The 23,425-nt window shown below is 47.6% G+C and overlaps 1 protein-coding gene across 1 annotated transcript; it reads left to right on the top strand.

Annotated features, from left to right (window-relative positions):
• The first annotated feature begins 6,784 nt into the window (after positions 1–6,784).
• On the top strand, positions 6,785–22,206 carry LOC124649854 ((+)-neomenthol dehydrogenase-like). Its single transcript, XM_047189420.1, has 8 exons — positions 6,785–6,893; positions 7,407–7,504; positions 7,590–7,833; positions 7,912–7,980; positions 8,084–8,203; positions 10,315–10,485; positions 10,575–10,771; positions 22,023–22,206. The coding sequence occupies exons 2-8, from the start codon at positions 7,470–7,472 to the stop codon at positions 22,204–22,206; spliced, it is 1,020 nt and encodes a 339-aa protein (XP_047045376.1). The 5' UTR covers positions 6,785–6,893; positions 7,407–7,469.
• The last annotated feature ends 1,219 nt before the right edge of the window (positions 22,207–23,425 follow it).

Here is a 23,425-nt window from a genome sequence, read left to right as displayed (position 1 = left end):
TTAAGTGAAAATATCTAGTATTGTTTCCCCCTTCTTGGATATGCCTTACTTTAGCTCTCTGGGCCCATTTTGTTTCCTCATCTCTTCTTAATTTCCTAATACTCGTCATTCGCCTTGTTAAGAGCTTCTCGTTCAGCTGCATTCGGTGGTTGATTTTCAGCTTTCAAATCTAAAACATCAATTATGGAGAGCAGTCTCTCTTTTTCCTTTTTATATTTTCCACTTAAGTTTTTTGCCCACCCTTTCAAAAAGCGTCTAATATGACGCAGTTTATTTAGCCATCTATCCATAGGAGAGTTTCCCGTCAGTACCGACTTCCACTCTTTCTCAATCATCTCATAAAAGCCTTCTTGTCGTAACCAGTACAACTCGAAAGAGAAATCAGCCTTATTTCCCAAATGTGCCTTCACACCTGAGTCAATAAGAATGGGGGTATGATCTGATTCAGCTCTAGATAGAGCTCTAACTGTAACCAAAGGAAATTTTTGTTCCCAAGAAATACTCGCAAGGACTCTATCTAATTTCTCATATGTAGGCGTCTCCCTACGATTAGCCCACGTGAATTGTCTCCCCGAGAGATCAATCTCTCTCAAATTGAGATGTTCAATGATAGCGTTGAAAACAAAAGGCCAGTGGGCATTGAAATTATCATTATTTTTTTCCTCTCTTTTCCTAATGATGTTGAAATCACCTCCTACCAACATAGGAAGCGGTTCATGTTCACATGTTCGGACCAATTCAGCCAGGAAATCTGACTTATGCATCTCTTGGGCAGCCCCGTAGACAGGCACAAAGATCCATTCAAAACCATCATTCTTACATTTAAAATGCAACTTGACACAATAATCACCATTGCTCACATTTAGCACCTGCAACGTATCTGAATTTACACCCACTAGTATACCTCCAGATCGTCCATGAGGTGGTAAACAGAACCAATTATAATTAAAGCCAGCTGCCAACTGATTTAAAAAGGGTATCGAGAAATTGGATCTCCCTGTCTCCAACAAGGCAATGAAGTCCAATTTATGTTCTCGAATAGCCTCCTTAACAAACAAGTGTTTCGCCGTATCCTTAAAACCCTCACTATTCCAATTTAAACCTTTGATATTTTGCATTATGAGTATTGTTTTTTAATTTTTATCCTTGTACTTTTGCGGATATTAGAGAAATCATACGTTTTTTTCCGTCGCTGTGTTTTTCTTTTAGTATTCAGTAATGGATGATCCAAATGATCACCCATCTCTGCGTGTGCCTCTTCATCATCTAATAGGTCATCACATAAATCTGATGCTTTAGAAACAATAAGAGAAGCGGGGCCATCATTTGTGTTCATGTTTTCATCAGCATTTTTTTGTAAAATTAATAGAGTTCTCTCCCCCTCGCGGTTCTTTATCCCATTTATACTACTAGCAACCTCATCAAAAGATTTTCCTAAAGAGATCCCCATACACTTCGCTCTTTTCTCAATTTCGCTATCAGGTATAGATATAATAGAAAATTTAGGTACATGATTACCTGAATTGATAGAATTACGCATCTGAGTTTTCTTCATTGCACGCTCCATCTGAGTTAAGTCTGCATCCGATTGGGCACCGATTCGCTCGCTGATCCGCACTTCGGTCGCAGTGGGACGCGGTATTCCTCCAAAAGCTATCACTTCCTCGACGGATGACTTTTTTGGAACTGACATATGCATATCATTGGTCACCTCAACAGGCTCATTTAAAATATTCGACACCAAATCAGATGAATCTGCAGACGTACTCAGAATTGGGACGTGATATTTTGGTGAGGTTCGCTTCTTTCGTGGTTCCGGCGAAGCTGACATATGCGTCATATGTGTAGGCTGCATAGTCTGCTTCATCTTTTCAGGTTGCAGAGCACGACCAGACTCATGTATCTGCTCAACGTTTTGGAACAAATCAAAGGAGCTTGTCATATCAGTATAAAATGGGCTCACATTATGCATATCATATTCAGTACGTACCTTGGTCTTAGTCATATGCAATGATGATGAAACACCAGGTGTGGTATGTAGTAACCCTCCTTCGGCATCTAGACTCTTAACAGTCTCAACGGCTGTCATCGGCGAAGACGATCTTGGAGTGGGTACCGACACCAGCGGACACACCTCGGCGGCTGTGCCAACTTCAGTCTTGTCTTTGCTAGTCTGCCCTGTTGCAACCGACAGGGGTTGTAGCTGTTCTTGCTGTGCACCATCATGCAATTCTGATCTCCACACCGTAGCGCCACCATAACATTTGGGCAGTACTAAGTTTGGAACATGGTCTGCAGCGGAAAACATCTCAGATTTGGCATGGGATAGTATTTTTTGTACATGTAATATAGGTGTTTCAATAGTATTACAATGTGTATCAACAGAGATGGGATTATTAATACCTGAAAGTTGTATTTGAGACACAAAAGTCCCAATTTTAACTTCCATGAAAGACCGGTCCAAGGCAACTTGCTTACCCTTCGACCCTCGCTTTCACTGATTTCCATTGTATTAGAGACCTCCCTGCTCGTGTGATCATTTGCATCATCCGTTTCCATCTCAGTAGTCTTTCCATCAGTATCCTTCTCTTTTTCTTTACTCGCCTTATCAGCTCCATCCTCATCCTTCCGACCCCCATTCGCTTCAAACATTTCAGCATCTTGCTCAACCATCACTGTCTCTACCTCAAAGTGTAATTTAAAGAAACCTCTCTTAATAAAAAGATCTGATTCATCAGGAATAAGGGAGGGATTAATACAACCAATCTTGATTCTCAAAATCTTATTCCTCCGAGTGAATGCCATATCCACTTCAACAGTCTTGCCAAACATAGATCCTACCCCCCACAGAGATAGAAAGTCATTCCTAATGTCTGATGGGATTCCTGAAACCCTCATCCAAACTTGTGGCAACATATATAGTGGTTCTTCTAAAGTCGACCAGAAGTCAAAAGTCATCTCTGAAGGTCTCCCCGGGCATATATATATGCCAAAATTTTTCAATCTCTGGACCTCATTTTTATTTGGGAATTTAACCCGGTAGACATTGTTCTGAAAATGATATACTTCCCAAATGAAGTTATCATATGGCACAATTCGCTTCAAATTTTCAATGATGTCCGGTATTGTCATTGTTTCACCCTCCACCGTAACCTTTGCAAGTCTTGGGTTCTCCACCTTTGGCTTGTATGTCTCTGAGCATGGAAGTTCAAAGAACATCAATTCTTCACAAGCATACCCATGCAGAATTACAGATGGTTTCGGAGCTTTTAACAACTGACAATCAGCGGACTCATGATTAATGGACTCGCAGTATAAACAAAAAGGTATGGTGCAATCATCAATTAAATGCCCAGGCTTTTTGCATCTAAAGCAACCATTTTTATCAAGCTTCTTCTTTTTTGCCGGACCAGCTCCATCGGCCTCCTTCGGCTTGGGCACATCAGCAACCGGTGCCGTAACATGAGTCTGGGTTTGTGAAGCCTGAGGTTGGACAATATGCTCAGTAGTTTCACCACCTTGAGGCACCCCTCCGGATGGTTCAGACCCAGCACTTGCATTTGTTACGACTCCCCGACCTTCCGTCCCATGTTGAGCAGTCTGTTCCGGCGGTTTTTGGGCAGCGGTAACAGCCGCCACAACGGCTGCGACAGTCTTGTGGAGAAAAGCATCATCAACCCCAGAACTATTTCTGTCATTTGATCCAGTAGCCCCACTGAATCGGTTAGGATGTGCAATTCCATTGTTGTTGTTGAACACATGTCTGCCCTCTGCAAAGCGATTATTGTATCCTCCAGACCTCATACTATTATTGCCATTATATTGTCTTCCAGTTTGATTCCCAGCATAACCACTATTGTTTCTGAAGTAAGTATTTGAATTGGAACCGTGGTAAAAATTGGTCGAATTACCTCCGTGATTGCCCTGGACATCAGTGCCACCAAAGGCATTCTCCCGATTTCCGACAGTACCACTTGATTCTCCCTGGAAAAACCCTGATCTGCTATTGTTTCCATTGAAACGGCCTCCACCCGCACCAAAACCAGCCCCACCGCCGCCGGAGGGGAAGCGCCCACGTCCAGTACCCCGGCCAGCGTAGGCAGGGTTGAAGTTCCTGCCTTGGTATCCTCGGCCCTGGTTGAAGCCACCACGACCACCGTCGCCATTCATCTGGCGACTACCTTCGTTGACAAAGCGTTGTCCAGATTGGAACCTCGACCAGGCTAACCCTAACAAGTGCCGAAAAGCGTGTCCAGCGACAAGATTTGGCACCGTATTAGAGGAACCAGCAGAATCGGTAGCTTTTGTTGAGACTCGATTAGACGTACGTTTAGACCCAATGGTCTGCGGCCCATGGCCCAACATACGACGATCGTTTGAAAACTGCGTTAATTTCGGATCCTGTGATCTGTACGAAGAGTCCTTCTTCGTGGTGATCATCGGTGACCAACGTCTCCGGCGAACCACCGTCCAGGACCCACTCAAATCATCAGGGAAAATCGTGGGTTCCAGAACTGGAAGAGTAGGTTGATCCTTTGATCTTGCAGATCCCTTTCTCTCTCTTTGGGACAAGTACGAACTGGGATACGTACCTTCTGATGTAGATGACATCGGTGAAGTGAACAGCAAGGCTGCCTGGCGCTGGAGATGTTGCCTCTCGATCCTCCGTTGTGCACGACGAGCAAGCTGCAGTGGCTCCTCCGAGATATCCCTCGTGCTCACCGGCGACGGCGATCGACACATATACCTCAAAGACCTGTCGCTGCAAATAGGCGTCGGCGTCAGATCCATACCTTCGTCCGCATCCTCCTCCTCGTCCGATTCCAGGACCCAGAATCGGCTCTGCGGCAGCCAGTCCGGATTCCCCTTGGTAGCGACGGCCGGCGAGGTCCCCTTCGACGGTGAAGGGCGAAGATCGCCAGTCGCCACTGTAACGGTCATCTCATCTAAATCTAGTATATCTAACCCTTCCACGCTAAAGTGGATCAGAAGTACGCTCACATCATATTCTGCAGGAAGAATGCGATGTCCTGGGCCAATGCCTCCCGTTTTCTTACATTCTACGGGTCTGCCTTGTATCTTTAGGTGTGTCTACAATTTTTTCCATATTAAATAAGTTTTTATTTATGCATAATTATAACAGTTTAGTTTGCTAGAGCAATATTTTTGTTTCCTATTTTAAAGTCAATATATTATTCGTTTCCGCGGCAACGCGCGGGCATTGTCCTAGTATTTCTTATTTATGCATATGAATCGGTGTATGGGTAAGTATGGCTTCATGTATTCCTTTCAAAAGCTGAGATGAAGAACTAAGAAAATTAATTTTGAGACCAATAAACCGGTGCAATTCCTTTGATTTTGCTTAAGAGCATCTCTAACATATCTGGCCATGGGCCACCCGACCCGGCCCAAAGTTGATGGCCCTGAGCCTGAAAATGTTGGCCTAACTACCGGGCCAGGCCAAACTGGTAGTCCAAATCAGCGACTAACGAAGAAGCCTGGCCCACGGTCCGACAACCTGATGGGCTTTTTAGGCTTAGGCTAGGTCGGGCTCGGGCCTAGTTTTCTATAGTTGGGCTTTTTCCGAGCAAGCCCGAGGCTCGGCCCGGCCCAATGTATGGCTAGGTATGATCTCTAGCAGATCGCTTAAAACTCGCTTCAAAAGTAAAATATCTTGTTTTAAGAGTCTTTTAGAGGAGCATAATTTTTACTCACCACGTCATCCAACCCTCAAACATACTCGGTCGCGGCTCATTCAGAGGAAATTTTTTACCCCCACGTTGCGCCGGCACTCTACCTAATACACACCGTACCGTCACCGGCATCGTCTCCAGCAACTACCATTAGCTTCCTTCGACACCCTGCAGCCTTCACCACCATTTTGCTCCAATCTGATTCGCTCGGTGGTTGCTACAGTCGCCAGAATCAGGTAATATCACTGTTGCCACTGCCACATCCAAAAATCCAAACACCTTGCTCGATTTGTTTCAAAATTTAGCGGGCGGAGGATGTAGATGATGTAGTACACCCACCGCAATGCTAGGTCACGCCATAATCGAGATAGAACGGCGAAATCTCGACCACTCGCCTTTGGCCACTGCGAGCTTGGTGGCCGATCCAACCAAGGTTCCGGGAGAATCTTCATCCTTTGAGACGCTCCATCGATGCCCAGTTGTCTCGTAGTCCCACTGACCTTCTCACAACTCGGCAACAGCTCAACGCCACCGGGTGGCCTTTTCACCTCCTTTGTCCTCCACAACACTCAATAGATGTGCTTTTACTTCATTTGAACCATTCGAGCTCTTTACTTCATTTGAATCGTTTCGTGTGTTTGGCTTTGAATAATTTGGTTTTTGTGAACTTAGTTTTTTAGGGAGTTAATCACGCTCTTTTACTTTATGTTAATCTTTACATGTGTTTAGGTATGAATAATTTGGTTTGTAAACATAATTTTATTAAGAGTTGAGTTTAGAGGTTCGGCTAGGAACCAGTTTTAATTTAGTGGACCAAATAAATGATTAGAAATCCTCCGAGGAATAAAGTTGCCCCGTCTTGTGTTAAGAAAAAGAGTAAACTGGTTCAAAAGGTAGCAACGGAAATGGCAAAATGACAAAAAGAAGAAGCGGTGCCGTGAGTGAAGGCGAGGCGAACGTGGCTCTCGGTCGGGTCGCAATGACTAATACTGCCATCGTGGTAATGACGTGACCCAGAGCTCCAATCACCCACTTCACATCTCTAAGCTCACCTGACAGACAGTCTGACACCAACCTCCTCCCAGCGACGCTGCGACCTGCGTGGGAATCTGGGTCCGGCGAGCCGGCGATCGAGGACCTGCGGCGGCGTCCGGTCTTCCGATATTCCTTGCCGGCGATCTAAACCTCCAAGGGCAACTTGTACTTCTCTCCTCCTCTTTATCGAAAAAAAAAACTTCTCTCATCCTTTCCTCCTACTACATGAATCTGTAGTTCAATTCACAGAGATAGGGAGAAGCTTTTAAGGACTTGTTTGGTGCTAGAAGTTCTGTGGGGAATGATATTCAATGGGGATTTAGTTTTGCTTCTTAGCGATCATGATCTTTGTTTGTATGTGTGTGTATGTGCGCGGTTCTTGCATGTAAGCTCGTTTCAGCACTTTGTATCTTCACTGACATCGGCGTTACAAATTTAACGCTAAGCTATGGCCCTGTGTTTTTAAAAAATGAAAATTTTATTCATACCCAAGTTTCTAAGAAAGCCCTGAGAATTTCGGATTTGGTGGAGAATATCTCCACCAATTCCTAAAAGTACACCAGTACTACAATTCCTAGGAGAGCTTGTAGTTTAGGCTGTCGCCCATCGCTTGTCAATTTTCATTAGAACCTACTACCTTGAAATGTGCAAGGAATAACAACCATCGTTTATCTACAGAGTTGTCACCAACACCAACAGCCGAGCAGAGCAGGTGATTGTTCCAGTTCAGGCTGCATTCTCATGGAAGGAGCCATGTCGAGCTCTCCAAACTCAAGGTTCTTATCTGATCTCTGTAATTTTCTTCTTCCAAATAGTCTCAGAATTCTGTATCCCCAACCCATGTTTTCCTTCCGCTGCTAGGATTGCTCTAGTCACCGGCGGAAACAAAGGGATCGGCCTAGAGGTGTGCAAGCAACTGGCGAGCAACGGCATCACCGTCGTTTTGACAGCTAGGGACCAAGCTAGGGGAACGGCTGCCGTCCAGGAGCTCAAACGTCTGGGGTTCTCTGACGTTATTTTTCATCAGCTAGACATCACAGATGCCTTGAGCATCGCTCGGTTGGTTGACTTCCTGGAGAATCGCTTTGAGAGGCTCGATATCCTGGCAAGTTTTTCACACGTTTTTTGTGCTTCCTTTTGCTGTTTGCGTTTTGTGGTGCTCAATTGTTGACGTTTTTCGTAGCTGAATAATGCCGCGATCGGTGGAACTGAACGTCCTCCACTTTGTGGTTCGATGCCTGTCGACAAAAAGGTAAGATGAGAAGTGTGCACGAGAAACATCTCCATTCAAACATGTCCTGACACATTGCCATTCGGGCCTGAATAACAGTCGAACAAATTTAATTCATCCATAGGTGCAACAGTTCGACGGCATGGACAAGAACCAGAGACTTGAATGGCTGTTCAAAAACTGTCGCGAGACGTACCAAGCCACAAAGCAGTGCCTGCAGACAAACTACTACGGCACAAAGCAGGTAAGAGCAGGTCTAACAGACCCCGTAAAAGGGGCAAACCCGTATAATAACCGCCGGTTTGAGGGTTTCGGCTCTATCCGGCCGTCTAGCACGCCCCGTAAAAACGGCCCCCGAATCGTTTTTTGCTGTTTTCGAGTACGGGGCGGGTCCTCGCCCCCTACTTGTGCGGGGTGGGAGCGGGGATAGTGGGCGAAACCACTATCGTCCACTCCACCGCGCGGGAAGCATTTCGCTGAAGCCAACTGCCGCCGCCGCCGCCCGATCTCCTCCCCCGCGCCATTCCCGGCCGGATCCGGCCGCCATGGACCGTCCGCAAGAGCCGCCTACCGTCGGCGGTACACCTCCTTCGGGCGCGGTGGTTGATGTCCCCGTCGGAGGTCCGCCGGCCGCCGGCGTCGTGTCCGCCATGATCGCCTCCACCATCCCGTCGAAGAGGAAGAGGATCCCGAAGCAATTCTTCGAAGCACCAGCGGCGGCCGCCGATTCACCGGGCGAGCGCCGCCGGCTGCCAAGAAGACGGGCCGGTTGAAGACCAAGGCCGCCGGGCCGAGGGCCGTGCCGGCGGCCAAGGTGCGGACCAAGGCAATCAGCCGCATCGGCCTCGCGCCTCCGCCGGCCTCCAAGGTCACGACCCCTCCTCCGTCCGTTTCGGCCGTTGCGCTGCCCGCGCCGCCCGCGCCGCCGCCAACCACTATCGACGTAGACAAGGTGTTCGATGTTGAGTCCACAACATCGTACTTGGACATGCTCAACGATTCCGCGGTGAATTTGGACGCCGGTATCGGTGCATTCGATGGGGAGTGCAATGTTGAAGACTTTGATGATGAGAAGGAGGATGAGGGTGACGAGGAGGAGGTGGTTGAGGTTGATCCGGCTGCCTCCGGTTCTTCGTCGACGCCGAGCCACGCACGGCGAACTACAGCGAGATCGAGGACGTCATCTTGGTCCGTGCTTGGAGCAAGGTGGGGATGGATGCGTGCACCGGAGTGGACCAAGGCGGCAAGCGCTATTGGCAGCGCATTGAGGATCAATACCACCAGCTGAAGCCTCGCACGAAGAGCATGGCGGACAGATCCTACCGCTCCCTTGAAGGCCGATGGAACATCATCAAGCCGGCTTGTTCTCGTTGGAGTGCTGCCATGGATCAAGTGGCCGACAACCCTCCTAGTGGATGCGTGCCGGAGGACTACGTAAGTTTTCCTTGTGTTGATGATGTGTTCATGATGTGGAAACATCTCCTCATACTATTGTTGTGCAGCCCAAGTATGCTCAACAACGGTACAAGGACATGGCCGGCTCAAAGAACAAGGAATTTCAATTTGAACATTGCTTTTCCATCCTTCAACATCTTCCTAAATGGAAGTTGCGGGACAACGAGCCAAAGTGCAAGAAGGAGGCACTTATCACCATGGATGATGAAGCGGAGGACATGAGGGGGAGAAACACCGGCAAGCCCGAGGGCAACAAGAAGGCCAAGGAGAGGGTCAAGGTAGAACTTGAAGCAGCTAGCTTCCGGGAGAAGTTGGATCAACTCATGAAGTCCAAGGAGGCATTGACGATGAAGACGTTGGAGACCAAGCTCATCATCACCGACAAGAAGAGTGTGGTGAAGCTTGCCAAGGTGCAAGCAAGGAAGGAGCTTGACATGAAGATGATCGCAGCCAAAGAAGCCAAGGCCATGAAGGAGCTCTTGGCCGAGGAGAGGGAAATCATGATGATGCGCACCGACGGCATGGACGAGGATCAGCTGGCGTGGTGGAAGGAGACCAATGCGGACATCATTGCGAGGAAGAAGGCTGCGCGTCAAGCTCGTGATCAAGGTGAGTCTCCGGCGAGCGGTGGCGCCGGTGGTGATGAATCCGTTGATGGTTGATCACATTTGGGAATTCCGTGGCTTGACCATTGCCTATGATCGTGTTGTGATGTTAAAATTATGAATTATGCATCACATATTTTGGATGTGCTATGTTTGATGTGAAATTGTTGTGCAAATTTCTGTCTAAAACCCTGTTTTGAGGGGCCAAAAACTCGGACGAGCTAGCAGAGCCCGTATCCCCACCCCGTAAAACAGAATATTCTGTTTTACGGGGTGGGGATACGGGCTCTGCTAGCTCGCCCGAGTTTTTGGCCGGCGAAAACCGGATACAGAACCCTTTACTCGTGTTATACGGGGCGAAAAAATACGGGACCTGCATGCTCTAACAGAAGCTCTCTTGCCCCTGCTCCAGTGCTCCCCTGACGGCAGAATCGTCAATGTCTCCTCCAGCGTTGGGTTGCTAAGGGTAATAAATTCCATCGATCACACTCTCTACCGCAGCATCCAAAGATTTCCACACAGCTATACGTATATGTTTTTCCTTGGCAAATGCAGCAATTCAGAAACGAGGAGCTAACGCAGGAGCTGAACGACATCGACCAGCTGACCGAGAAGAGGCTGGACGACCTGCTGGATATGTTCCTCAAGGACTTTGAGACCGGCCGAGTGCAAGTGCGCGGATGGCCGGCCGAGTTCCCGGCGTACAAGGTGGCCAAGGCCGCCATGAACGCCTACTCGAGGATCCTCCACTGGTGGAAAAAGGGGCTTTGGTCGCGGTTGGCAACTGCCATTAGTCGCGGTGGCCCAACCGCGACCAAAGTAGCGCGACTAAAGGCCCCCCCCTTTAGTCGCGGTTCCTTACGAACCGCGACTAAAGGCCCATCCACGTGGGCCGCAGTCGAGCGCCAGGGCGGAGGACCTTTAGTCGCGGTTCTTCTGGCCAACCGCGACTAAAGGCCTCCGCAGGGTTTAGGGTTTAGCCCCCCCTCGCCCTAAATCTGGTTTCTTTTTAATTTGTATTATTTTATTTCTTTTGGGTTTTAATTTTGAAGGAGTTTCACATATTCTATGGTACTGTATACATACATGCATATGAAATGTACAATTTCAAACAAATTTGAAATTAGAACCAAAAAGAATTCAAGAGGAATATACAATATATATTCAATATCGGATGACCATATACAATATATATTCAATATCGGATGACCATATACAATTTTGAACAAGTTAGTTACAAATTCCGGTGCACATAAAGATCTACGTCATCGTAATAGTGTTCTCCTCTAGGATCGATGACTTCCCTCGCCAACCATCCAGACTAGTTCCTCTTGAAGTGGTCGGAAGCGAGCTTCCGGACTAAGCGTCTTCCGGAGGTTATTCCTCGGGATGTTGTTCTCACACGTCTGGTCCCGCTCATTGCGGTATCTCCGGATCCTCTCACAAACATAGTATCCACATAGATTGGTCCCCGGTGGCTGAGTATCCCCAAGTCGTCGGCACCGCCATTTTAAAATGTAGCTCTTTTTTGAATTCACCGACCTTGGTATCTACGAACCGTCTCCAAACCCTACGAGGCAAAGAAAATTAAATAAACAAGAGAGTTATTAATTAGTTACTTGATATTAGGAAATGATGAACGAAATAGGCCGATCGATATAGAGCGCAAATGAATGAAAATAATTACTTTTGCATCATTTTTCTCATGTCGCCCCAAAGCGCCGGATCCATATTCGGAGAGTCGTGGACGAGAACCGAGGAGGTCTGAACTTTAATTACCATAAGAATCCAAGTGGAACCCGAGGACACGATACATGCACGATCATGCATAACTCATCGATTAGCCACATACCATGCATGGAGTAAACAAAAGAGAATGTGCTCAAGACAGAAACACTCACCCAAAATGGTAAGGAAATAGAATATCACTTTTCTCTTGCTGTTTTCTAATAAACCGCCACAGGTCTTCCTCCACGTCGGCGGGGTGGTGTTCTAACACATATGAATTAACGATGTGTGGGTCAATGAACCCAACATCATGGATGTTCCTTATTCGCATTTCCCGCTTCTTCATTCCGCATAATATATAGCGTACACAACAAGATAGTTAGGACAATATATATATATATATATAGTGCAGGCAATGAACGAGATGGGGTAGAAATTAATAAATCACTTACGAACGTAGCAACCGATGATAGATTTGTCGAGCTCGCGCAGATTGAACAACCGGAACAATTCACTCGGAGGAATTTGTACCCAATAACGTTTGAAGTGATGCACATATTTAACTTCCGCATAGATATAGTCTTTGGCGTTTTCATGTTTTATGTAACCCTTGTACCAATTTAGCAGACCTTTCATTTGTCGAGGTAGATCCTCTTCTCTGCGCAGGCTCGATGAGAGGGCCATTCTTCACATTTGTAAATACTACGTCCTTCATTGGCGCCTCATCAAGGCCTAACACCGCACGAAGAGTGATACCTAAGTCGGCCGCTTGTTTTCTCGGCACTTTCTACGGTCAATCCATAGTGCTGCCGCAGCTGCTATGATATCGGGGGCATCCGGACCGGCGGCTTGCACTATGAGCGGGGCGATCGATTGTTTACTTTGTTCCCCGAGCTGGGCAACTTCTTTCCCCTTTCTAATTTTGACTCGGCCTCGTCCTTCAAGGCTTTCTTCTCCGCCAACTCTTTCCTCGTTCTTGAACGCGAGTGCTTGCCTACGAAGTTCACGTAAATAGTCGTCGAGCAGATTCTTCGCGGCTTGGGACGGTGTGTTCAAAAATGACTTAGCCCATCGCTTTTCCTTGTCGAATATACTCGGCTTGGGCTCGCCCTCTATTTTCTTCCGGACGCTTGCCTTCCATTTCTCTAAATCAGCAGCCGCGCCCGCCTCGACTTCCTCGGCACTACTTTCCCAAGACCTCCGGGGAGAGGCTTCGGTGATACCTCCGGTACCTTTGTTTTCTTAGGTACGTAAGGGTCCGGGTTAATAACCCAGGATCCGCTTCGCTTCTTCGCCGGAGGTGGATTGGGGGCGGTACCGGTGTCCGATCACCCGCCGGACGAGGATCGGGGGCGGCGTCGGCCGACGTGAATGAGGTGTATTAGGTGAAGCACCACCGCCACCGTCACCGCCACCGCCACCGTCACCGCCACCGCCACCGCCACCGTCACCGCCACCGCCACCACCACCACCGTACGGGGGTGGACTTGTTGGCGCCTCGCCTGGAAACTTGATAAATTTCTTCCGCCATAGAATGAACCGGCGCTTGACATCTCCAAGTCTTTTCACCCCTTCGGGTGTAGCAATGTCAATGTCCGGGTCCTCAAACCCTTGGACTATCTCCTCCACCGTGACACGAGCATAGCCATCTTGAATGGGGTTGTTGTGGTGGAGTGCTCCAGTGGTAAAGCACTCGCCGATGGCTACCTTCATGGACATGTTCCCGATAGGATAATACGGATGACATGCTTTCATCTCCTTTATATCGTCCACGGGGTAGCGAGGAGGCTCCGGTGCAGTAACTTCGACCACCGACCGAGGCTCCGGTGCAGTAATTTCGATCGTCGGTGCACCAGCCGGTGAGGCCTCCGTGGAAGCCACGCTCGCTTCTTCTCCGCTGCCGGCTTCCGAGATCCATTGGATGATCTTCATGCTCGCGCCCGAGCTGCATCTCTTTCGGCGACTAGTACACTCACGGTTTTCTTCATCACATCCATTTCCGTTACCAACTTCGCCACAACATCCGCATCCCGATCCATCTTTCTCTTACGGCTTCGTAACCGTACGGGTCATCTTTCTGGGGGAACCCTAGTTTCCACGAAATGTCCCCGGGCATGCCTCGTACACGTCCTCCGTGTTCAGGATTCCCGAGGGCTTTTGTCAGGGCGTCGTTCTCTCTGTTGAACCTGATCCTCCCCTCTTGAGCATCCCTCATTGCCTCAATAAGGTTTTGGGTGGGTGTAATTATTTTGCCCCGGTAAACACACTCCCCGTCTCCGGGTTCGGCGATCCCCCATGCCCGTACCACCAGCTTTTGGCCCTTGGGTCCCATCCCTCCGTACTCGGACGGATTCCTCGCGCCCTCAGCTCGTTCTCCATCTTCTCCCACTTAGGCTGCCAAAAGCGATACCCTCCTGGCCCCATTTTATGATTGTACTCCTTCTTGGCCGCATTTTCCTTATTTTTTTCGATAGTTCAAGGAACTGCTCCGATTTCTTTTGCTTCACAAATTCTGGCCAATCATGTTGCAGTTTCTCATATTGTCCTTTGAAATCCGGAGTCTTGCCCTGGTTGACAAAGTCATGGGCTAGATTTTGCTTGTATTTCCGGAATGCGTTGGCCATCCTAGAAAGAGCGAATCTGTTTGACTAGCTTGCGCCTATTCTTGTTTTCCGCAATCTTGTTACCCTCCTCATCGTATTTGCGGTATTCCGGAGGTAGAACGAAATGTTCCATAAGCTTGTTGAAGCAATCTTTTTTTTCTCTCTTATCGACAAAAGTGAAACCAACACGTGCCTTCTTTGGCTCATTCCACTCCGGCGGGTGATCGAGACGTTGTCTCTAACAACGGCTCCGCATTGGCCGACAAACTTGGTGGCGTTCTTGCTGGGCTCCGGCGGCCTGCCGGTTTCTTCGTCGACAACATCGATGGTGCATGTTTCTCCCGCTTTCATCGTCTTGGTTGCGCCACGCTTTGACGACGACGTACTCGATTTTTCGACGATCCGGCCGAGGGCTAAAATAAGAAAGAGAGTCGCGCGCGTTAGTACACACACATTTATTCAAATCGATTAGTTGTATCACCGGACGCTCAATATGTATATATATATATACCTCGGCGCCGGAGGTGGTTGCTACTTCCAATTGAAGATCGTCGTTTATCGACGTTTCTTCGGCATCATCCGACTTGCCGACGGCGCCCTTCATCTTCACACTCAAGGTTCAGATAAGAAGAGATATCATCTTCTTCTTCTCCGGTCGGCACAAAAGGAATATCGCCTTTTATGATGCCGAACATATGGTCTTCAGCGTCCGGATCATAGTTGTCCAGAATCGGGTCAGCTCTATCGTCCGCCATATGTCAGTCCTGAAAACATGTAGTCAAAACAAATTAATTAAGTAAAGAAGGGGGGCGGTGGCGGTGGCGAAAGGGGCGGTGGAGAAAGGGTGGCGGTGGCGAAAGGGGTGGCGGTGGCGAAAGTATTAAAAGAATCTAGGCTCAAATAAATTTTGTAGTCAAATAAACTTAGAGATACCGCGGGAACAAATTTTAAGTTACAAATTTTAAGTTATACAAATTTTAAGTTACAAATTTTAGTGAGGCGGCGCGGTAGAGATCGACGAGACGGCGCGGCGAGAGATCGACGACGCGTGTGCGCATGCGGTGAGAGAGAGCGAGAGGCCGGCGCGTGCGCGTGCGCGGTGAGAGAGAGAGAGGGCCGACCGGCGGCGCGCGGGAAGGGGAGAGGAGGAGGGCGGCGAGGAGCACGGATGGTGAGAGAGAGACCGGCGCGGTTTTTTTAGTTTTTTTTTTGTAACTAAGTTTTTTGTTACACTTTAATTATACACTTTAATAATTAAGTTACAATTTAATTAGTTATACAAATTTAAACTTTAATTAGTTACAAAATTAGTTATACAAATTTTAATTAATTTTTAGTTAAAAAAAACAACTTAATTAGTTATACAAATTTTAATTAATTTTTAGTTAAAAAAACAACTTAATTAGTTATACAAATTTTAATTAATTTTTAGTTAAAAAAAAAGAAAATTTGGCCGGGCCATGGGCCGACCCTCTCCCTCTCTCCTCTCTCTGCTCGATCTCCTCTCTGCCGTACGTGTGGCGGCGCGGCGAGCTCATCGAGGGCGGCGGCGGCGAGGGGCGCCGGCGGCGGTTTGACGCGCGGCCGGCGGCGAGGCGAGCAGCGCGGGCCGCCCGAGCGCGCGCGCGGCGAGCGAGCTAGGGCGCCGGCGCCGCGCGTGTGTGACGAGGAGGGGGCGCGCAGGAAGGGGAAGGGGGCCGGAGGCCGGCGACGAACTGTGCGAGATCGAGGCGACGGGGAGGCGGCGGCCGACGGCGGCGACGAGGGCGGCGGTCGGCGAGGACGACGAAGAGGCCAGAGACGGGCGGCGAGGTCGACGAAGAGGCGGAGACGGGCAGCCTGCTGGCGGTTCGAGTGGAGATCGAGAGGAAGAAGAAGTGTCGCGCGCCCCGCACGTATTTATAGGAAACAACCTTTGGTCGCGGTTGGGGTCACCAACCGCGACTAAGGGTACCTTTAGTCGCGGTTGGTGACCCCAACCGCGACCAAAGGTCGTTTTTCGGCGGTTTTTTGTTTCCCGCGGAAAATAGCCTTTAGTCGCGGTTGGCCAGGCCAACCGCGACTAAAGGCCTTTTTCAAAATACTTTTTAATTTCTAAATGTTAAAAATATTAATAATATATCAAACAATTCAGGAAAATAAAACTAATTCATTTCTAAATGTTAAAAATACAAATAATATATCAAAAAATTCAGAAAAATAAAACTAATTCAATTCAAAATTTTAAAAATACAAATAATATATCAAAAAAATTAGAAAAATAAAACTAATTCATTTCTAAATGTTAAAAATACAAATAATATATCAAAAAATTCAGAAAAATAAAACTAATTCAATTCAAAATTTTAAAAATACAAATAATATATCAAAAAATTCAGAAAAATAAAACTAATTCAATTCAAAATTTTAAAAATACAAATAATATATCAAAAAATTTAGAAAAATAAAACTAATTCAATTCAAAATAAAACTAAAAATACAAATAATATATCAAAAAATTTAGAAAAATAAAACTAATTCAATTCAAAATTTTGAAAATACAAATAATACATCAATAAATTCAGAAAAATAAAACTAATTCAATTCAAAATTTTAAAAATACAAATAATATATCAAACAATTCAGGAAAATAAAACTAATTCATTTCTTCCCGCCTCTTTCCGCCGACCCCCTCTTCCCTCCTCGTCTTCCTGCCATTTCTTCCCTGTCTTCCCGCCTCTTTCTTCCCGCCAATTGTTTCCCGCCAATTTCTTCCGGCCTCTTTTTTCCCGCCAATTTTTCCCCGCCAATTTCTTCCCGCCACTTTCTCCCCGCCTCTTTCTTCCCGCCTCCTCGTCTTCCCGCTCCCATTTTTCCCGCCATTTGTCACTACATATAGGTAGCCCGGCTTGGCCAGCATTATCATCTCTACAATCTCTCATCACTCTCTCATGGCTTCCACCGCACCCACTCTAACCTACCGACAGGTGGAGGAGCTTTGCGCCTCGAACTACCCTTGCCCTCCGGGCTACCGCGTCCCCGCTGGCCGGAGCCTAAGCGCCGGCGGCGTGCCGGTCCCTCCCGTCCCTCGGGTGCACCGCGCGCGGGCGGCCATCACGAACCACTACTACCTCGACCTCACGCCGGAGCAGCGGATGAATCCCCGCCGGCATCCCGATAACCAGCATACTTGGGACGCCTTCTTCATCAATCGGCGTGAGAGGGCGCTCGCTGAGTATGAGGAGGACGGTCCGCCTCCGGAAACTTCCACGAGGCCGGCCGTCGGCTATGGTGGTACGGCCGGACTCTGCAGAGCGTCATGGACTACATCACGGCCGGCGATATCCCTCGCCTGCGCTACCCTCAGTTCGAGCCACGAGCGCCGCTCGACGACAGCGACGACAGCAGCGACGACGACGCCGGCAACTTAGAAGGCGACGACTACCAGTACAACGGCGGCGGCTATGAAGACTACGAGTATGCATATTATACGCCTAGGCAGGAGTATGACTAAATCACTCCAAATTTCATGTATGCGGGAGTATGACTTAGTCACTCCAAATTTCCTATATGCAGGAGTATGACTTAGTCACTCCAAATTTCATGTATGCAGGAGTATGACTTAGTCACTCCAAATTTCATGTATCATCGGTGCTATCTCGAGTCAATTGAATCATTCGAAAATGGACACCAAACACATCACGGGTAATATAATTCACATGATTCATTCAACAAAGTTTGGTACAATAAATTATTACACATCATTTCTTCCCTTGTGTCCCCGCTTGCTTACGATTGTGCCGTATCCATGGAGCATCCTCATCATTTAACTTAATGCTTGGGTCGGTGTTCACTTTGAAGGGCGGAATTTCAGCAAACATATTATAATCTTCCGACATGTCTGTCTTGTCCTCCACTCCCACGATGTTTCTTTTCCTCGAAAGAACAATGTGGCGCTTTGGATCATCGCATGATGTACTGATCGTTTTCTTATCTTTCCGTTTCCTCGGTTTGCTACTCATGTCCTTCACATAGAAAACCTGAGCGACATCTTTCGCTAGGACGAATGGTTCGTCAAGGTAACCAAGATTGTTGAAATCCACCACTTGTCATTCCGTATTGCTGGTCCACCTTTACCCCACCTCCTCGTTAGCTTGAACCATTTGCACGGAACAAAGGGACCCTAAAGGAGGGTCCATAGTCAAGTTCCCATATCTCCTCTATGTAACCATAATATGTGACCTTTTGCCCATTCTCGGTTGCTCGCATCAAAGCGGACACCACTGTTTTGGTTGGTGCTCTTTTTATCTTGGGCGATCGTGTAAAATGTATTCCCATTTATCTCGTACCCTTGGAAAGTCGTTATAGTCGAAGATGGTGTCTTGGCCAACATGTACGAGCTGATCTACAACCTTATTGTCACTCATTAAATGTTTTCTCAACCAACCGCCGAAAGTCTCCATGTGGGCCTTCCTAATCCAGGATTCAGGCTTCCCGGGGTTGTCCGAGCGTAAAATATTCTTGTGTTTCTCAAAGTACGGAGCCACCAAGCTGGAATTGGTCGAACCGTGTGGTGTGCTTCGATCGGAGAATGGCCGTCCATACATATCATTGATTTCCTTCCGATCGTGCCTTTTCCACTTAGTCTCCCCTCGTGCCGCGATTGAGGAAGACCAATCGGCTTAAGGTCGGGAACAAAGTCAACACAAAACTCAATTACCTCCTCATTTCCATAGCCCTTGGCGATGCTTCCTTCGGCCTAGCACGGTTACGAACATATTTCTTTAATACTCCCATGAACCTCTCGAAGGGGAACATATTGTGTAGAAATACGGGACCGAGAATGGAAATCTCATCGACTAGGTGAACCAGGAGGTGCGTCATAATATTGAAGAAGGATGGCGGGAACACCAACTCGAAACCGACAAGACATTGGATCACATCGTTCCGTAACCGTGGTAGAACTTCTGGATTGATTACCTTCCGAGAGATTGCATTGAGGAATGCACATAGCTTCACAATGGCTACTCGAACATTTTCCGACAGGAGCCCCTCAAAGCAATCGGAAGCAATTGCGTCATAATCACGTGGCGGTCGTGAGACTTCGGGTTTTGGAACTTTTTCTCCGCCATGTTTATTATTCCCTTTATATTGGACGAGAATCTCGACGGGACCTTCATACTTGCTCAGGCATTCAAAAAAGATGACCTTCTCTTCTTTGGTCGGAGCGTAGCTGGCACGACCTTGAAACCGTTCCGGATGCAGGTCATCGGGGTCTTTCAAACTTTGCTCGGTCCTCGCCGTGCTTCCTTTGTATCATTTGACTTCCCGTACACGCCCAAGAAGCTTAGGATGTTCACGCAAATATTCTTCGTAACGTGCATCACGTCGATTGCGGAGCGGACTTCTAGGACTTTCCAATATTCTAGCTCCCGAATATAGATTTCTTCTTCCACATGGCTACGTGCCCGTCGGCTCCCTTCGGAACCGATTGTCCGCCGAGACCCTTTCCAAAGATGACTTTCAAACCCTTGACCATATCAAATACCTCAGCACCGAGTGTGTTCCGTGAGCTTCGGCCGGTGATCTGCCTTGCCGTTGTAATGCTTGCCTTTCTTTCTTCATCGGATGACCTTTCGGAAGAAATCGACGATGCCCAAGGTACACGTTCTTCTTACAATTTGGCAAATGTACACTTTCGGTCTCATGTAAGCGGTGCGTGCATGCATTGTATCCCTTATTTGACGATCCCGAAAGGTTACTAAGAGCAGGCCAATCGTTGATGGTTACGAAAAGCAACGCTCGTAGGTCAAATTCCTCTTCTTTGTGCTCATCCCACACACGGACACCAGGTCTGCCCCACAGCTGTAAAAGCTCATCAACTAATGGCCTTAGGTACACATCGATGTCGTTGCCGGGTTGCTTCGGACCTTGGATGAGCACCGGCATCATAATGAACTTCCGCTTCATGCACAACCAAGGAGGAAGGTTGTAGATGCATAGAGTCACGGGCCGAGTACTATGGCTGGAGCTCCGCTCGCCAAAAGGATTCATGCCATCCGTACTTAGACCAAATCTTATGTTCCTTGCGTCGGCTGCAAAATCTTTGAACTCTCTGTCGATCTTTCTCCATTGCGTTCCATCTCGCGGGGTGTCTCAACTCCCCGTCCGACTTACGGTCCTCTTTGTGCCATCGCAACAACTTTGCATGCTCTTTGTTCACGAACGGACGTTTCAACCGTGGTATTATAGGAGCATACCACATCACCTTGGCGGGAACCCTCTTCACGGGTTTCCGGCCCTCAACATCGTCACCGGGGTCATCGCCTCGATTTTATAACGCAATGCGGTGCATACCGGGCATTCATTCAAATTCTCGTATTCACCGCGGTAGAGGATGCGGTCGTTGATGCATGCATGTATCTTCGAGAACCTCTAAACCTAGAGGGCGGACAACCTTCTTTGCTTCGTACGTAGTGGCGGGCAACTCGTTATTCTTTGGAAACATATTCTTCAACATTTTCAGCAAGTTTTCAAATGCCGAGTCGGCTACACCTGCCTGTGCCTTCCATCTCAGCAAATCCAGTGTGCAGCCCGGCTTTTTCGGACCATCATCGCATCCGGGGTACAGCGCCTTCCTGTGATCCGCTAACATGCGATCCAAATTCTCCCTCTCTTTTTCAGTTTCGCAGCGTCTCCGTGCATCGGCAATGGTCCGACCAAGATCATCAACGGGATCATCACGTGCCTCTTCTTCACCTTCCCCTTCACCTTCGAGCATCCTCCATGAAAGTATCACCGAAATGAGAAAGATAGCTTTCATCATTGAAATCATCCCCTTCTTCATCTTCTTCCATTATAACCCCTCTTTCTCCATGCTTGGTCCAACAATTATAGCTTGGCATGAAACCGTGCCGAAGCAGGTGCATGTGAACATCTCTTGAGGAAGAGTAACCCTTCCGATTCTTACACTTAACACATGGACGAGATAACAAAACCCCCTGCTTGTTCGCATTAGCCACTACGAGGAAATCTTTCAAACCCGTACTGAACTCGCCGGAGAGTCGGTTACCGTACATCCATTGCCGATTCATCTGCATTATTATAATATAAAATATATAATTAACCATCATGCATTTGTTAAACTAACTAGCTACAAACAATATAAATTAAACAATGAACTACACACACATGCATATTTTATCAATGACACATCAAAGGTTCAAGTTGCTAACCGCGATCGAGGAGGAAAAAATAAATGAGAAAGCTCAAGTGTGACTCCAACACTTCATATCATGTTTGTTTCATGCTCTTGGGGCATTTCATCAAACACCTTATGTGCATAAGAGGAACCAAAAGCAAACCTAACACTCACTTGTGAAGTTTGTGAAGAGAATGGCTCCAAATGGCTAAGTGTTGGCTGCTGGATGGGTATATATAGGGGAGGGGCTTTAGTCCCGGTTGGCCTGGCCAACCGCGACTAAAGGCCTCGGGCACCTTTAGTCGCGGTTGGGCTGGCCAACCGCGACTAAAGCCCCCACGTGCACCGGCTGGCCACCGTGCGCCCGGGCCCAGGCCTTTGGTCGCGGTTCGCCACACGAACCGCGACTAAAGACCCCATTAGTCGCGGTTCCTTTACCTTCGCGACTTATGGGGCTTCCCGAAAGCCTGTTTTTCCACCAGTGCTCGCTAGGAAGCATCCGGCGCTGTGTGTCTACTGCGCAGACCCCGGCTTCACCAGCACCGACATGACCCTCAACACGGGTCTCCTTACGCCCGACGAAGGTGCGCGCAACATCGTGAAGGTCGCTTTGCTGCCGGACGGCGAGCTGACCGGTGCCTACTTCCAGGAGGGCCAGCAGGCATCGTTCCTATGATACTGGTCGGGCATTTTCGATCTGCTAGTTGCTGTAGTTGTGGACTTGTGGTCTTGTGGGTGGCAGAATAGGTTTATTCAGCCCTGGATGCGGATATTCATGTAAGCTTTCAATTTCGTGTGTAATGTCATTTTAGAAAACTGTACCTTCCTAAATTCATTAGGGTACTATTGCCAAACTAATGTAAGGATAAGTGGCACATGCCGCTTTCACAATGCTTGTAAGCTTGTTAATCTCAAAATCCATGGGAACATTTTCTAGACTCAGTCTTCGGAGACGCTTATAGGGGTATAGTGTGCGTGCATGGGGTGAGTGTATGTATATATTTGTGAGCGTCTACATTGTATTGTGTTTCGTAAAAAAAAAGTGGAAACTCTGCACTTACGGAATAAAATGTCTCTTACAAAACTTAAACTTGCACCCGTGAATTTGTAAGAGTTTGAGATGCAAAATAGACATTATTTTCTTCGGCGAGTTCCTTACACAATCTAGTGGCGCTCGGAGTGCAGATCTTAATACTTACTTGAAAGTTGGCACCCAGAGCATCTCTAGGAGATCCCTTAAAATTTGGTATCATTTCTAAGGATTTAAGGATTTTGTAAGAAACCGCGTGGGCGCTATTAGAACAGATCCATTAAACTTGGACTGCCAAACTTTAACGGTGTGAGTTTAGGGAATCTGATTCGGCAGAATCTTCACTATCATACCTCAAGATGTGTGCAATTACAAATAGATATCAACAACAATAGTTTCTAAGTTTAACTTAATTTATAGTTCAAAAGTATACGCAACCATAAAATATAAGTAGCAATCTCACGAGCACAAGTATATGCAATCAACATATGATAAAATCAAGCAACATCGTCATTGTCATGACCGCGGGCAGCAACTTCACTAACGCCAAAACTAGTCGAGGCGCCACCACACCACCATCATCATTGGCCAAAGCACCACCACTACCACCACTTGTTTGCCTCTTGTTTGCAAGATCTCAATTTTTCTTATCTCTCACCACTCTCTCATGATCGCATCCATGGCATTAAGTTCATCCTCGTTCTCCCCGTTAATGATCTCCACCACATGGCCTTGTTCTCCCCGAAAGTGACTTTTCGCTCCTCGGTGGCGGTCTTGTGCTTCTCATCTTCCCGGGCTGCCTCCCGGTATACCATACCATATAGACATAGAGTAATACTCTGCCCTATACAGTATCCCATTGTAA

Source organism: Lolium rigidum, chromosome 1, assembly GCF_022539505.1.
Source record: "Lolium rigidum isolate FL_2022 chromosome 1, APGP_CSIRO_Lrig_0.1, whole genome shotgun sequence".
NCBI classification, from domain to species: domain Eukaryota; kingdom Viridiplantae; phylum Streptophyta; class Magnoliopsida; order Poales; family Poaceae; genus Lolium; species Lolium rigidum.
The sequence above is the reverse complement of the archived record's forward strand: the minus strand, read 5'-3'. Positions and strand labels throughout refer to the sequence as shown.